Source organism: Lactuca virosa, chromosome 3 (assembly GCF_052849685.1).
Source record: "Lactuca virosa cultivar CGN04683 chromosome 3, Lactuca_virosa_CGN04683_v6, whole genome shotgun sequence".
Classification (NCBI taxonomy): Eukaryota; Viridiplantae; Streptophyta; class Magnoliopsida; order Asterales; family Asteraceae; genus Lactuca; species Lactuca virosa.
Genome location: NC_136428.1, coordinates 100,030,890 through 100,048,216, shown reverse-complemented (window position 1 = coordinate 100,048,216; position 17,327 = coordinate 100,030,890). Strand labels below are relative to the sequence as shown.

The 17,327-nt window shown below is 36.9% G+C and overlaps 1 protein-coding gene across 1 annotated transcript; it reads left to right on the top strand.

The window, feature by feature from the left end:
* The first annotated feature begins 12,780 nt into the window (after positions 1–12,780).
* Positions 12,781–17,060, top strand: LOC145162507 (WD repeat-containing protein 55-like). Its single transcript, XM_079081629.1, has 11 exons — positions 12,781–13,036; positions 14,109–14,181; positions 14,275–14,381; positions 14,503–14,545; positions 14,775–14,831; positions 15,103–15,179; positions 15,286–15,334; positions 15,435–15,577; positions 15,665–15,940; positions 16,631–16,743; positions 16,835–17,060. The coding sequence occupies exons 1-8, from the start codon at positions 12,999–13,001 to the stop codon at positions 15,522–15,524; spliced, it is 534 nt and encodes a 177-aa protein (XP_078937755.1). The 5' UTR covers positions 12,781–12,998; the 3' UTR covers positions 15,525–15,577; positions 15,665–15,940; positions 16,631–16,743; positions 16,835–17,060.
* The last annotated feature ends 267 nt before the right edge of the window (positions 17,061–17,327 follow it).

Here is a 17,327-nt window from a genome sequence, read left to right as displayed (position 1 = left end):
TCCGCGTTTCTGGATAGATTTTGGCAAAATAAGGGGGGTTTGTTCTTCGCGTTTTTCATAAAAACGAGTTCTGGATCGAGTTTTGGAGCAAAAAGTATGAAAAACGTCGTTTTTCTTCGCATCTGTTGAAGGTGTACGGCTAGTTGAAGGTGTACGGTCTGAAGTTCGTTTACGGCTCGGTGTACGGCTCAGCAGCCTCGCACGTGTACGGTCAGGCGGGTTTGCGGTCCGAGGTTTACAGCCTGCTCGTTTGCGGTCCTCGGGTTCACGGCTCAGCCTCGGTGTTCGGTCCAGCTTCGTTCTCGGCCAGCAGCTCCAGCACGTGTCCGGCTATCTTCGCACACGTGCACGTCCTCGCAACACAACATCTTATTAAAAAAAAACAGGATTTTGGGGGTGCTAGGAATCGAACCCGGGTCATCTGATTCATCATTCCAACACCTTACCAGTTGAACCAACTTGCCACATGTTACATTCCTCCCGGATTTAATTCAAAAGGACTCCATTTCGAACCCAACTTCACATTTTTGACACTTTTAACCCAAAAATCAATTTCCTTTATTTTTAAATTACATTTTCAACCAAAAATTTTAGTTTTTAATTTTTGACTTTTATTATTGACTTTTGACCTTAAATATTGACTTTGACTTTCAAGTTTGACCTTTGACTTTAATTTTTAACTTTCTCGTTTAACTTTCAAATTTTCAAATTTAGTTTTTCAGTTTGACTTTTAAGTTTGACTTTTCAAGTTTGACTTTTTAAATTTGACTTTTAAGGTTGACTTTCTCGGTTTATAGTCAAAGGGCATTTTTGATAAAAATGAGTTCCTCAAACATCCCGGTCAATGAAGTTTCTTATTCTCAATCTTGTATTAAGACTGTCAAGTTTTTACGTGAACAAATCGAGTTGATTAAAAGAGAAAATGAGGATCTAAAATATGAGAGGTATACTATTAGGAAAGAACAAAAACCATTAAAAGAAAATTAGAGTCCAAAACAAGAGATTTCAGGAAGTTGCAAGAAGATTACATCAACAAGTGTGTAAACTATGATCACATTAAAAGCAAACTTGCTGCTGTAACTGCAGAACTTGACACATTGAAAACTCGTTTTCAAAATGCCGATTTTAACTTCAAAAAATTCGATGTGTCAAGTGAGAGGGTTGCAACTATTATTGAAAAACAAATGAAATGGAAGGACCAGAAACAAGCAGGAATAGGATATGAGAGTGTCCCTCCTCCATTTAATCATTCGTATTACGTTAATCCTTTAACAAAAGAAGAGATCGACAGAGAACCTTATATGGTTTATGGTAAACCAGCTGCTGAACAGGCAACAGGACCTAGTGCTAGGGTTTTGGATACTAACATTTCTACTTCAAATGCAGATGTGTCAGTAAGCCAGGGAAAGCAGGATTCTGAAGAGAATTGTGCTATTCACAAGGATTGTTAACAAGGATTGTTAAACTAGTCTTTAACAAGGATTGTTAAACTTGAATAATAGTCTGGAGAGAATAGTTTGCACTAGTCTTTAACAAGGATTGTTAAACTTGAATAATAGCTATTCACAAACACAAATTGTTCGCATTAATGGTAGAAATCATATATGACTTGAGAAATGTGGAATTTCTAATTGATGAGCTTTTATTGATGGTTTCTGGAAAATCCATCAAATACAAAGATGCTATGTCAAATCTCGAATCTGATAAATGACTTAGAGTCATGAAAATGAGATGTAATCCATGTATGAGAATCAAGTATGAGCTTGATTAAAATTTATCCCTATAGCAAGGCTAGAAGGAGAAAAATGATTCTTCTAGAAAGAATAAATTACATGAATAATCATACAGATTTAAAGCAAGACTTGTAGTAAAAGGATTTATCATACTCATGTCATTGACTATGATCCTCATCATACTCATGACATTGACTGTGTTCAAACCTTTTTCACAAGTTGTTATGATTAGATCAATAAGGATATTGTTAACTATAAAATCATATTCTTAATATGAAATATAGTAAATAGATTTCAAAAAAGACCGCTTTTCTTAATAGACATCTACTAGAAGATATCTATATAGCTTACCGTGGAGGTTTTCTTAATCCATGTTATCCTAAGAAAATGTATAGTGCTTGAGATCCACTTGTGGATATAAAACAAACATCTCAGTGTTACAATCATCATTTTAATGTAAAACCACAAGGTATGTTTTTATATCAAAATGAATAGAACATGTGTGTTTACTAAGAACTAGTGGGAGCATAGTGACATTCCTAATATTATATGAATGAGACATAATTAATCATTTGAAATCACATTCTGACTAATCAAGGTCGTTTTCACCTTGACTCGGAAAGTGTTTCTAAAATGAAAGACTTATGAAGGAGAAGATACATTCTTGGAATGTGAAATCTATAAAGGATAGATAAAATGAATGTTAAAGGTTTCATGTCCTTATACATTTATTTGCAATATCTTGAAAGGGATCAAGATACAAGATTCTTTTGGAGAATTCTTGGCACTGTCATATAGGGGTGGCAATTTATGACACGGCACGACAAAAATACACGACACGAAACGAAATTGGGACGAAACTGAAATTTGAATTCGTGTTCGTGTCGTGTTCGTGTTAACTGTAAAAAACACGATGTCATGTCGTGTCGTGTTCGTGTTCAAAATTCGACACGAAATTGACACGATTTAGCAGTTTTTATCGTGTTTTCTGTGTTTTTCGTGTTATATTTGATAAAGTATTCATTAAATAAACTAGTTTTTAGTATATGATATATTTTTCGTGTCTTGTCGTGTTTGTCGTTTTTTAATTCGTCCGTTTTCGTGTTAGTTAAAAAAACACGACATCGTGTCGTGTTCGTGTTACATAAAACATTGTCGTGTCGTGTCGTGTCAGAAAGAAACACGAAACGATAACACGATTTGCCACCCCTACTGTCATATGGTATCATTTTGACCTAGCCTCAAAAGTACCTAGTTCATAGGTTTGAACTAGATGAAATGATTTATATTCTATTTGCTTGACAAATGAATTCATTATTTACGCAATATTATGCATAAGACCTGGTATGTGATCATGCTATGAGCACATCATATGATACCAATTGAATACATGGTTAAGTCATTGGATGACTATGAAAAAACATTATAAGAGTACTTAAGAAGGACTAAGAGAGTGTATATGAGATAATCAGTTTAGAAAGGATCTTTATGTAAAGAGCTACACAAGATGTTAATTTCTAAATATATATAGATAATTATGAATTATAATTGGATTTTGACTTCATTATGGAATGAAGAGTAAGTTTGGTTGGAATGAGGTCCAAGCAAAACAAAATGACAAAAACTACTACAAAATAAGAATACACTACTTTAGAAGAAGAATTCAAATATGATTGGATGAATGAGATCATTGAAAAACTATGTTGATTTCTGCCATTCAAAGATCACATAGAAATCTTTGTGACTTCGAGAGTATACTTAATCAAGGTAAGAGACTTTATGTCACGAAAGAACACCAATCATATTCTCCAAGATATTTAACTATACGTAGAGTAAAGTCAAATATGGAGATCATAGTATTCACAAAATTCACACAAAGCAATTTTGTCAAACCTATTAATAAAGTCATTCTTTTGAGCTAAGTATGAATGGTCACACTTCAACTATAAGACTTTATTATTCTAGAAATGGGTTTTGATTTGGATTTAGTATTTGGATATTGGAACATTATAACAACAACTATTTGATAATGTTATGATATATTGGGATATAGTCATCACATTAATACTTGTTGTGTTCTATATTAACATGTTTAATCCATGAATAATGTTATTATTCTAAAGGTTCATAGTCGGTTATAGTTGTGGGAGCAATTATAAAGTAAGACTAAGATGAATTGGATTGGTTGACTCTCACTAAATGAAAGTAGGCAAGTGCTTGTAACCAAGTTTCATAGGTACTTGTCAGAGAACTAGTATTGAACTAACTCGTATAAAGATCATCTCAGGGATTGTTGTCATGAATGATACTTGATTAATAGGTACTATCTTTGTATCCTTAACACCTGAGATACATAGTGAGACTTGAGTGTAGGGAGTACTATGCTTTGATATGGTCAAATGTTGTTCCTTAACCGGGCAGTTATAAAAGCCATTTTCAGGTTTGGTGTGAACTATGCAAGAGGCTTATGTAGTCAAGATGGGATTTGTTCCTCTTATGTGTTGAGAGTTAGACATCTAAGGCGCCTTACCAAAAGTTGAACAACTAATGATATTGATTGTGATCTGTATCTCATGTTCAACATGATGTCTGTAGCAAAGGGATAACTGATAAACTTACCTTATACACCAATTGTAGCTTTGAGATTTTTAGGAATTGGGCGTTGATAGAATGGCACAAAGTCGTATGTTGTTGGGGGTAGTGAAATGTTGCTTGGCGTTCACCACAGTCTACATCAGTCTAATATGAATCTTGTGCAAGTGGGAGATTGAAAGATCTAGTATGCTCAAGAATCATATTAAAGTGATATTGCTAATTAACATATGATAATAATTGGTCACACTAACAACAACTTGATATAATTGATTATTTATTAGAAATTGATTTTAATAAATATTCAATAAAACTCTTATAATTAAATTAGAAATTATTTATTTCATGGAAATAATAATTTTCATTAGCAAGTAATATAACATATTATTTCATAATGTATGAATTAATAAGTCATGTACAACATTTTGGACTAGGTAAGATTTTTGTCTTTTATTAAAAGACAAAGTTTATATCTTATAAACTTTGAGTTTATAAAATATAAACTTCCTTTTCTCTTTTTCTCCGTGATGGACGAAATTAAGAGTGTCATAAGCGGGCATGGATTTCCAATTTGTTTAATCAAAAGTAATAAGAAGCATGGGAGACACGTAAGCTTTAGGTACATGCTTGTCTAAAGTGGAAGGACCTAATGGTTAAAGACTTCACTTTAAGACAATATAAATATGAGGCTTCCACTCTTGAATTGGTTGCTTCTTTATTGCTTCCCAAAATCGTAACCTCCTTACAGGAGGTTACTCTCTCTCTCTCTCTCTCTCTCTCTCTCTCTCTCTTTTGTTCATCATTTCTTGAAGCTACTTGCATCTTCATGTCCTCTTTAAGTTCATATTGGTTATGAACTTAAATCTTAAGGGTTTAAGAGTCTATGGACTAGCTTTCACATCAAGTTGAGTCATTGTTGATGTCTCAAAGGTTTCCACATTCTTCATCAACTTCCAAGCCTCCCAAGAGGATCCAAAGAAAAACAAAGGTTGTTATTTCTTCATCCTTTCTATGGTTGGTGTTTTAATCCTTCTATAACTTTCAAGGAGATCCTTGGTGGGTATAAAATGTTATGTTATGTTCAAAATTTTAAGTCTTCCGTTGCCATAATTTTTCTAGTTTATGAAACTATTTTTTGAACTAAAACCCAACACATATACCATTTAATCATCTAAATACTTCATATCTATATATAAGATGAAAGTAACTATGCACTCACCTGACAAAAGTGGGTGATTCGAGGTTAGGGCAGGGCTACAGAAACATCCCAAAAATACGGTCCAAACATTTCGTTTTAAAATCATTTAAGAAAGCCATAATTCATCGACATCATAATAAAATCACGAGTTCCCAAAACATCATATCAAAATACTTTATCAAAACCATGTGTCAAAACATCAGAGTCTAAAACATCCCAGGCTATAAACTGTGGTGTGTGTCATGCAGTCATCCCGAGCTCTTCCGCTTGCTAATGGAAGTACCTGAAACCAAAACTTAACACTGTAAGCACGAAGCTTAGTGAGTCTCCCCAACTACCACATACCATACACATAATCACATAATAACATACGTTGGGCCTTGCCCGCTACATCGGGCCTCGCCCGGCATCGGAACGAAGTCCGGCATCGGCCCCGCCGGCATCAGGCCCCGTCCGACATCGGACTGAAGTCTGGTATAGAGATATTATATCAACAGGTATATAACATAAACACATAACATAAACATATAAACATTCCTCGGGCTTGCCCCGGCATCGGACCGAAGCCCGGAACATATAACACATAACATATAAGCTAAACATTCCTCTGGCTTGCCCCGACATCGGACTGAAGCCCAGAACACATAAATAAACACATGCAAGAATCACGAAGACATCAAGCATACAAACATTCCTCGGGCTTGCCCCGACATCAGACCGAAGTCCGAAGCATATAAACTACATCGGGCTAACCCCGGCATTGGTGCCTTAGACCCGTTCCTACTAGAAGAGGACTCACCTCGCAAAGCTGACTACTGAAATCTCGAGTGAGGAATCTCCGACGGCTGCTCCAACGACTCCCCGGCTATTAATATCACAATAACACTTAGTCAAAACCTAATAATCCTCCTTAGGGTAAAATGACCATTTTACCCCTGGTCAAAATCAACGGTTTGGTCAAAGTCAAAGTCAACCATCCGAGTTGACTCAACTCGTCGAGTCATCCCCCTGACTCGCCGAGTCCTATAATCCTGAAATCCTGAAATCACGATCCAACTCGTCGAGTCCCTTAGCAGACTCGCCGAGTTCTACCTTGCACAAAATCGAGACAGAACGTCATCAACTCGTCGAGTTCCTTAGTCTGTTTGGGTCAACTTAAAGGATTATGCCCCTACTGTTCAGATCCCAACTCCATACTCTATCTACATACTGGAAATGCCTTCTTAAGGGTAAAGTTTCCAACTTTACCCACTATTAGTCCTTCCCAAAGAGTTAAACTCAAACCCTAGCTCTCTAGAACATGGATCTTGGTCCAAAAGCCATAATACTCCAAACTAAGCCATTCTAACACAGATCTAGGCCTTAGACATCACTTAAATACGTAAAGTCTCGGACTTTACTTCAATGCATGACCTTTTGGGGCTTAAAAGGCCATAACAACGTCTTAATGCTAGCATGGGGCTTCCATGGTCATAAAGTTTGCACCTTTATGCCATGGAACCCTTCCTAGACCCCAGATCTGAAAGGTAAGCCACTTGGGACGTCCAAATCCTAAAGATCAAGATTCTTGAACCAAAACCCTCATAAAATGGAAGTAAGAAGATCTAATGAACTAATAGCCAAGCTAGAAACTTGGTTACCAGAAAATGAAGAGGATGGACGGAAGTCTCTGGATCTACTATCTTCTCCTTGAACCCTCTAGCTCCTTCTTCTTCTTCCAACTTCAAGAACACACAAAAGTTACTCAAAAATGGCTCACACACTCACAAAATGCTTTAGGGTTTCGTGGATTGGGGTTTAGGACTTGGAGGCTGGAAATGAGGCCAAAAGGTGGGGATTAAGATGCTTAAATAGGGTGCAAATCCCTGAAATTAGGGTTTCCCTCTGGCACACCTACTCATCGAGTCGAGGACTCTCGACCCGTCGAGTAGATAGCTTAAAACCCGCGTCCAAAACTTGTTTCTACTCGACGAGTCTGGGGCTTCCAACTCGTCGAGTAGCTCTAATAAAATGAATAATTCATGTATAAAAGTCTACCAGAAACCAGGCGTTACAATTCTCCCCCACTTGTCTTAGACTTCATCCTCGAAGTCTGCTGCGTCTGGAAACAACTCCGCTTAGTACTCCCGCATCTCCTCCTCAGGTTCCCAAGTCCACTCAGAACCCTTGTGGTGCTGCCACTGCACCTTCACTAGCTGAAAAACCTTGTTCCTCAAGGTTTTAGTCTTGCGATCCAGAATCGCCACCGGCCTCTCAATGTAGTTCGGGCTGTCGTCAACCTAAATATCCCTTAAGGGCACAATCGTTGAATCATCCACTAGGCACTTCCGTAACTGAGAAACATGAAAAGTGTTGTGGATCTGGCTAAGCTCTGCTGGAAGATCCAATCGGTACGCCACCTTGCTCACCCGGGCTATAATCCTGAAAGGACTGATGTACCTGGGCCCAGCTTGCCCCGCTTCCAGAACCGGATGACACCTTTCCATGGTGACACCTTCAGGAGGACCATATCGCCCACCTGAAACTCCAAGTCTGAACGCCGCTTGCCGGCGTTGCTCTTCTGCCGACTCTGAGCAGTGTGGATCCTGGTCCGGACCTGCTGGATCCGCTCTGTAGTCTTGAGTACTACCTCAGTACTCCCCATGACTCTCTGACCAACCTCGCCCCAACAGATTGGGGTGCTACACTTCCTCCCGTAGAGCATCTCAAAGGGAGGTCAGTCTATGCTGGCGTGGTAACTATTGTTACACGAAAATTCCGCTAATGGAAGATACGTATCCCAACTGCCACCGAAATCCAAAACACATGCGCGTAGCGTGTCCTCGAGAGTCTGAATCGTCCTCTTGCTCTATCTGTCCATCTGAGGGTGGAAAGCGGTTCTGAAGTGGAGACGAGTACCCATCTCGTCGTGAAACCGCTTCCAAAATCTGGAAGTGAAACGGATATCTCGGTCTGACACCACCAAGACAGGCACTCTATGTCATGCTACTATCTCAAACGTATATCTCGGCTAGCTTCTCGGCCGATGTGCTCTCTTGGATTGGGATAAAATGAGCACTATTGGTCAACCGATGCACGATGACCCATATCGAATCTACTCCACGTGCGGTCCTGGGAAGCTTGGTGATGAAATCCATGGTGATATCTTCCTATTTCCACACAGGAATGTCTAGCGGTTTCATCTTGTCGTGTAGTCTCTGGTGCTCGGCTTTGACCTTCCTGCAGGTCAAACACCGCTCCACGTACCATGCTACGTCCCGCTTCATGCAGGGCCACCAGTAATCAGGGCGAAGATCCCTATACATCTTTATTTCCCCGGGATGGATGGAGAACCTTGACTTATGGGCTTCATCCATCAGAACCTGTCGTACTCCGCCCCAGTACGGAACCCAGACTCTCCCATGCAGGTTCAGCAACCCACGGCTATCATAATCAAATGAGGCCACCCGGCCTAAGATCCGTTCGCACTTTTGACGCTGTTCCTTCAGGTCCTCGACATGCGCCTCTCTGATATGCTCCAACAATGGAGTAATCATTGTCATCCTCAGACAGATGTCTCGAACCGGGGCCGCTACCACCTTGCGGCTCAGGGCATCGGCCACCACATTGCCCTTTCCCAGGTGGTAAAGGATCTCACAGTCGTAGTCCTTCACCACATCTAACCACCGACGCTGCCTCATATTCAAATTCGGTTGATCCATGAGGTACCTCAAACCCTTGTGGTCCGTGTAAATGGTACAACGGACCCCATGGAGGTAATGCCACCAAATCTTGAGGGCGAACACCACAGCCCCAAATTCCAAATCATGCGTCGGATAGTTAGCCTCGTGAGGCTTCAACTGCCTCGAGGCGTATGCTATCACGTGATCCCACTACATCAAAACCGCACCCATGCCCGTAATCAAAGCATCACAGTAAACCACGAAGTCATCGACATCCTCTGGAAAAGTCAGAATCGGTGCCTCACACAACCGCTGTCTGACAGTCTCGAAGGCTGCCTGCTACTCAGGCCCCCAGTGGAATGTCACCGACTTCTTGGTCAGTCGGGTAATAGGAACAGCGATCTTGGAGAAATCCTGGATGAATCTCCGGTAATAACCCGCTAGACCAACAAACCTCTGAATTACAGTTGGAGACCTCGGAACCTCCCACTGCATCATGGCCTCTATCTTGGCCGGATCAACCAGAATACCCTTCTGGTTGACAAGGTGCCCCAGAAACTGTTGGATTAGGTGTCTAAGTTCATAACTATTTCTGGAATGTACTTGACCGGGTTGGCATGGTCCATTTGGGTTGCATGGAATTGCAACACTTGGATAGACTAAATGAGAGAAATGACACTTAAGGATTATTAATATATTATAAGTTCTTATATATTAATAATATTATTTAGTTAGTATTGATCAAAGAATTAATTTGGAATTAATTAAGTGATCAAAAAGAGACTAATTAAATATATGGGGTTGATTGTGTAAATCATCTATTCTTGTATAGTGGGCTAATGATCCATGGTTTGTATGGATTGGGCTAAAACCCATAAGGTGCTCCATGGATAGTCCATGCAGGTTACAAACCCATGGATCATGGAATATGGAAAGCCATGACAATTAGGGTTTACATGGTGTAACCCTACTTGTGTCACAACTATATAAAGACCCCTTGTCTAGCAAAATTGAGACTATTACAAGCAAGTAAAGAGGGCTAGCCGATTTTGAGGTGTTAGTGAACTTCTCTCAAGGTTATTCCAAGTATTGTGGTGTTGTGTGAGACATTTGAGGCATCACACTTGAAGTTCTAGGCTCACAAGGTTCTCAAGGAATCCAAACAACAAAAGGTATGTTATTCTTCTAGCATTTATGTTTAAAAGTTCCCCATGCCATGCTAGATAGGTTAAGAACCTTGGAAATCAAATTTGCATGTATCATAGTAAAACATAGATCCAAGGTTTCTAGGGTTGCATGTACACCTTAGGAGTGTTAGAATGCTCAAAACCCTTCAGTGGTATCAGAGACTAGGCTTGTTTACTTAATACTTGATGCAAACTTGTTTTTCAAAAGCCAAAAACTGCCCAGACATGAAAACTCAACGAGTTCTGGCCAAAAACTCGCCGAGTTCATGAGTTAATACATGAACTCGACGAGTTCCTTTGAGAACTCGACGAGTTTGTCATCCAGTGAGCAGTTTTTCGTGTTGTGCTGCTGGAAATGGACTAGAAACATTACCCTAAACTGTTTTGATCTTATAAAACTTGTTTTAGATGGTGTAATGGTTATGCTAATCCATTTTCAATGGCTATTATCAAAATTTCAAGTTTTATATGGTTTATTTATGATTCTTGAAGTTGTTGATATGCATGTTCATGAACTTATGAGTTTAGAAGATCATAGGAATTGTTTATAACTTGCTTGTTAGTTTAATTCTTGATCATTATGTGTTTTAATGGAATCCATAATTTGTCCTCAAGTTATAGATTACCAAAAGTCACTCTTTTAAAGTCCATTATGAAACACATAGGTTACATAAAATGAAAAGTCTCTCATTTTAATAAACCATTTAACTCATAAGTTATGAAAGATGAAAAGTTTTGAAAGTTACAAAACTTGCCCTCAAGTTTTGGAACATGTAAAGTCACTTTAAAAACTTTAGTTCCAACCCCTAGAATTTTAAAAGTTAAAATTCAACCCTTATACTTTATAATATATATATATATATATATATATATATATATATATATATATATATATATATATATATATATATATATATATATATATATATATATATATATATAAGAACAAGTCGTTTTACCGTTAGTAGGCCTCATTCACGAAGCCGGTCTATAAGGGGGTATAAGGTTGTTGCCTATAAAATAACAGCTTAATGGGTGTCCACTCTCACCCACCGCTTCCTTGATCGGTGGAGGGTCGTTAGCCGAACGGTTATGACAAGGACTTTAAATCCTCATTAAAAGTATGAAGAATGTAAAGTAACTAAATGTTTTATAAATTCCCAATCTAAGTTACTTTAGGAAAATGTGAATAAGGTGCTAACCCATGAAATTACACTTTGCACTTTGCTTAAGTCGTTAATAGAGCGTGTGTGGTTAACCGACACACTAACCTGGACTTAAAAAGGTAGGCAAAGGGTGACTTAAGGTTTATCATAGGTCGGTGGAGCGCGTGTGGTTAACCGACACATCGATTGAGTGATAAACATTAAGGATACCAAGTAATTTGCATGGTTACTTCACACCTTGTTTTGTGATCCTCGGCATCCCAGTCATAAAACCTGAAGGGCACACTCGAGATTGAAACATGTCATTGAAAAGTTCAATGAATCTCAAAGAATCTAGGAGTTTCAAAACCAATTAAAACCTAATAATTTATTTCGTTTTTCATGTTGGAAATTGGTGAATCGTCATTCACCTACCATCAAATATTTTATAGATTGGATTACGGCATCCCTCTTCTAAGTTATAGAATATTGTGTTGGGTCCTAGCCTTAATATTACATTTGGGTGTCTTATTAAGGACTATCTTTATATCTAATCTAAACTTATCTTTCTTCTTTTCAGATGTCTTCCAACAATGCTGCTTCTGGCTCAAACCCTACCGGCTCCTTCTCTCTCATGAACCTTTGTGGGAGAGTCATCTTCGATGGATCCAACTTTATGGATTGGATTAGGAACATCAGGATGGTCACTCGGTATGAGGACAAGGAATATGTCTCGACAAGGAGCTTAAGGAACTTGAGTCGTCTGCTACTCCTGAGGAGATCGCTGAATACCAGGCACATGAGAGAGATGCTACCAAAGTGGCATGTATCATGTTGGCCACAATGACAGCCGAGCTCCAAAAGTCCTCACTACAAGAAAAAGACCCTTTTACGACGCGCAAATCACGACACTCATTGATTTATGTTAGGCAAAAGAGAGTGATATTAAAAAAAGTGACATCTCTTCAAAAAAAATTAAAGATTTAGGTCACGCATTATTGCGTGCCCTTAAATTAGTGTCGTAAGAAAAAAATTTAAAAACACGGAGGGCGTTGTATCTTAAATGCGCGTCCTCTGTAAGTGTCGCTTTATAATTTTACAAACGTGCGTCTCTTTATCACAAAATTTAAAGGATCTAGGGCTTTTTTCAAGAACATTACAAAAACTCACTCACTCATTGCTCTCTACAATCGATCTGTTCCGCGACCTCAAGTCGCCTTGCCGGCAAACTCAGCTCACTTCTCCTCCGATAAGCGCGACTCCTCTTTAGAAACCAGCCTTCCTTGTTTCCTCAATTTTGCCCTAGGTGTGTTCTTTTCCCCAAAAAAATTATCGCCGCTCTTCCTCCCCCTTCCTACATCGAGCGTTGCTTTCTTCAATCCCTTGGACTCCGACCGCCGCCACCTGTTTCTTCCCTAAAAGACAACCCTACATCTTTCTTCCTCATCTGCGCACCACTCCTCCTTCGTCTGTCTCTGTCGATGATAATGACATCTTATGTTCAAAGCCGGAAGTTGAGGTATTAATTCATCCCTCTTCTGCTAAATTACTTGTTTAATTAGTCTTCCATAATATAGCAATGATGTGAACTATTTTCTTTAGCTTCGTTTGAATTCAGATTCTATTCCAATATGTATTTTGCAAACTCATATACACTTAAGTGTGCATAATTACCTCTTTCATTATTCACTTCTTCATTGCAGCTTGAATTGTTTTTGGAGTTTACGCTCTATTTGTATATATGCACGCAAAGTGTTTGTTAAAATGCTTAAACGTAATATACCCCTGTTATGTTTTGTTCTTCTTCTTGCTTCTTGTCATATTATTTTATTGTGTTTTGGTGTAGTGTTATGGTTGTATATAGTATGTTGGTCCCCATTTCCATATGTTGATACCCTTTATTTTACTTAAATCTACATCAAATTAAATCTCATATTATTCTTTTTTTGCTTATTTCATTTTTGCCCTTTTGCTTCTACAACACCTTTTGATAGTGCATTGCTTCTATCAAGTGTCCTAATTGTTCAACATCTCAAACGGTATACCACTCCTGAGATTAGTTGATTTTTCATAACATTTTTTTGTAATATCAAGATTTTAGATATTCTTTAATGAAAAATTATATCCATTTGTAACTATATATGTTTTTATAGGAGCAAAAATGAATTGTGTCAGTTCTCTTTGTGGTTCCTATCCTTGCCACAGACTCAGTAAATTATTTATTTCAGTATGAGTTTGAATAAACTTGCATATTCAATTCACATTTTTAGGACCAAAATTTGATAAGTTGTTAATCAGATTCGCCAATTTAGATTCCCCAAAATTTGATCAAACTTGCATATTCAATTCAAATTTTTACCAATTTTGTGGTAGCAAGGATAAAAAAATTGACAGAATCCTGGAAAAATTTGCTGAAAGATATTGCAAGTGAAACCCTAATTCCTTCACTAGTGCTGTCACAACATATATTCTTGCATATTCTGTGATTATGCTCAATACGGATGCCCATAACAGCATGGTCACAGATAAGGTCAGGATTTTTTAATTATATATAATTATCAGATTTGCTTTAACAATAAATATTTTTTTAGGAAAGCTGTGAACAGGCTAGTTAATCTCACAGAAACAACAATTGCTTCTGGAGGTGATGAAGGGCATATAAAGGTTTCTTATTTGTTATTATATTTTTCCTTTATTTAGTAATATCTTTTTCTTTTATTATTATTATTATTTCATATTTTGATTTTTTAAATGTAGGTATGGGATACAAGACAGCAGACATGGTGCAATTCATTTAAAGTTCATGAAGAGTATATTACTGATATGACCTTTGAGCCTGATTCCATGAAACTATTGGGAACAAGGTAGGAAAAAAAATGTCCCTTTTTTAATATTTATTTATAAATTTCTTACTTTTTTATGGAAAATTCCATGTAAGCCATTTTAACAATGAAATCATTTTTGTTTTCATTTATTTTTTTGTAGTGGAGATGGCACTCTATCTGTTTGTAACGTACGAAGTAGCAAGGTAATTGGTTTTTAATGTTTTGTCTGTACAAAAGACGTAAATACCCTCATCATCAAAAATAGCTATAGAAAGCATGTCTTTTAGTACTATTTTTGACGAAGAGGGCATCCATGTCTTTTGCACAAAGAGAGTTTGTTGGGTTGGAAAAAAAATAAAATTATGTTCCATTGATGAGATAAATATAATAATTAATAAGTCTAATTTTTTTTTTTTTTTATCATTTTTTCAGGTTCAAACCCAATCAGAGTTTTCTGAAGATGAGCCATTATCAATAGTGATAATGAAGGTATGTTTTTGAGACCAACTCTTTTAGTAGAGAGTGATAATAGAATGTAGGGTAAATTACACTTTTGGTCCCTGTGGTTAGTTGAAATTTACAAATATGGTCCTTTTTTTCATTTTTAACCTTTTTCGTCCCTAAAAAGTCTTTTTGTCACACTTTTAGTCCCTGAAATTGATGCCTTTTGAAAAGTGTTATCAAAGATGCCATGTGCGTTTTTACATGAAGGTAGTATTAGTCTTTTTCATATTAATATGTGGTTATTTTTGGTTCTCAGAATGGTAGAAAAGTTATATGTGGGACTGAAAGTGGGGCCATGTTATTATACTCATGGGGCTTTTTCAAGGATTGCAGGTAATCCTCAATGCAAATTTGGTAATTTTTTTTATATTAGCAATGTACTTTTGGAGGGCATTTACGTCTTTTGCACAAATTTAACTCATTTATTTGTAATTTCCAGCGATCGCTTTACTGGTCTTTCTCCAAATCCAGTAAACGCCTTGTTGAAGGTGAGAATGATGTTTTCGTTTGTATTTAAATGATTACAAATTATCAATATCCATTTATTAATTACAAATTACTGATTTACCCCTTTCCGATATTGTTTAGCTTGATGAAGAGAGGGTTATCACTGGAACCGAAAATGGCCTCATCAGATGCTTCATCAATACCACAAAGCAAACAGACAAACAGTGTTAATAGATTATAAGGCATATCCAAGAACAATTCAAGGCAAAATTAGGAAAATCAGAGTAAAATAATAATTCTACTTTTAGGATTGGAATTGGAATTCGCTATTTCATTCCATTCGATTCTAATTTATTTGTATGTTTGTGCAGATCTACTTACTATGATGTAACAGATGCAGCCATATTGAGGTTTATGGTGGAAGTCTGTTGGGGCCCAATGCTTGATGCCTTCAGTGTAATACTTGACCAGAGTGTTGACAAGGCAGCAACTAATCATTGCTTACATGGCATTCGCCATGTTGTGCATGTGACAGCTGTCATGGGTATGCAGACACATAGAGATGCATTGGTTGCAACTGTTGCCAAGTTCACATACGTTCATTATGCTGCAGATATGAAGCAAAAAAAAATGTTGATGCTTTCATGGTATTCAGTATTCCCTTTTTATCCAATTTGGTCATTTTTACCGGGTTTTGTTTTTCAATTTTTGTAATCTGTCCCACTTAAACAAAAATAAAAGCAATACACTGATGTAAATGTGAAACTCTTAAAACAAGAAGTATAATTTTTTTTGCTAAAAGTAGTCATTTTGACCATTTTGCTCAATCTGATCATTTTGACCATTTTGGTCAATTTGATCATTTTTTATACAGGGACCATTAATGTTAATTTTGTTAAACATGGGCTATTTATACACTATTTTTATATATGGAACATTTTTGTAAAGTTATTTTAATAGGGACTATTCTTGCAGTTAAATATATTTAAGGGAGGGACCATTCTCTAATTTTAAAACTGGTAATAATTACTTTCATTTTTTAAATTTAGCAATGTACTCATAAATTACTTTGTAAGTTAATTTTGAAAATTTAGTAGTAATGGAACCGAATGATGCTTTTATATAGATACAAACCAAATGAAACTACTATGTTATTAAAAATTCCAAGATTTTTTCAATTCTAACTCTTATTAAAAGTTTTGTAAGTAAATGTTAAAAAAATAACTTGTTTTATTTATTAATATGTTTGTATTTTTAATAATTTCTTTCTTATTCTTTTGTTGATTACTCTACAGTTTTTAAACCAATTGGTTTTCTTTTCTGATTTGAACTACTAGACACTCTCCTGCAAATTCAAAAGGAAGATGGCACATGTAAGGAGTATCCTTTGGAAGCTGTCCTTGAGGCCACCAAAAATACTTTGATTCAAGGCAGTACAAAACTCTTATTGGTAGATCATTTTGATTCCACTCTCATACATACCATGTGTATTATTAATTAGTTGATACTGATATTGTACAACTCACATGATTATTGTGTAGGATTTCCGTGTTGTTCTTGATCAAGAGTTGGGATTGATATTGAAGCTAAGAGACATGATGATTGGTTGTATACATGAAGGGTTTTAGAGCTTCTTCAGACAGCTTAATGACGAGTTACTGAAACAAGAAGGTGCCCCTTTATAGCAATGTAGTATTAGGTTATATAGTTAGGGAAAACCTCTTATTAACAATGTATAATTAGATTCCTTTAATATCAATGTATTACATTTTTTTGACATGATGTTATTGGATGAAATTGATTGTTTTCGGATATATGTGTTTCTATATTTTTGTATTATGTGTAAAAGAGTATCGTAAAGGCACGTCGTATATGCATATCGTAAATGGTTGCTGAAGTTTATGACACGCAAATGCGTGTCATCTTCATTTATGACAGGGGCTTTAATGATACGCAATGTGTGTCCTAAAAGGCGCATCGTAAGGTTACGACACGCAAATACGTGTCGTCTTCCTTTATGAAAGGGCCTTCCTT

Excerpts from the sequence above, each read along its gene's own strand:
- LOC145162507 (XM_079081629.1), top strand. The coding sequence starts at position 12,999 with ATGATAATGACATCTTATGTTCAAAGCCGGAAGTTGAG. Across the intron at positions 14,182-14,274 it reads GTGATGAAGGGCATATAAAG|GTATGGGATACAAGACAGCA; the intron begins GTTTCTTATTTG and ends TTTTAAATGTAG. Across the intron at positions 15,335-15,434 it reads CAGTAAACGCCTTGTTGAAG|CTTGATGAAGAGAGGGTTAT; the intron begins GTGAGAATGATG and ends GATATTGTTTAG.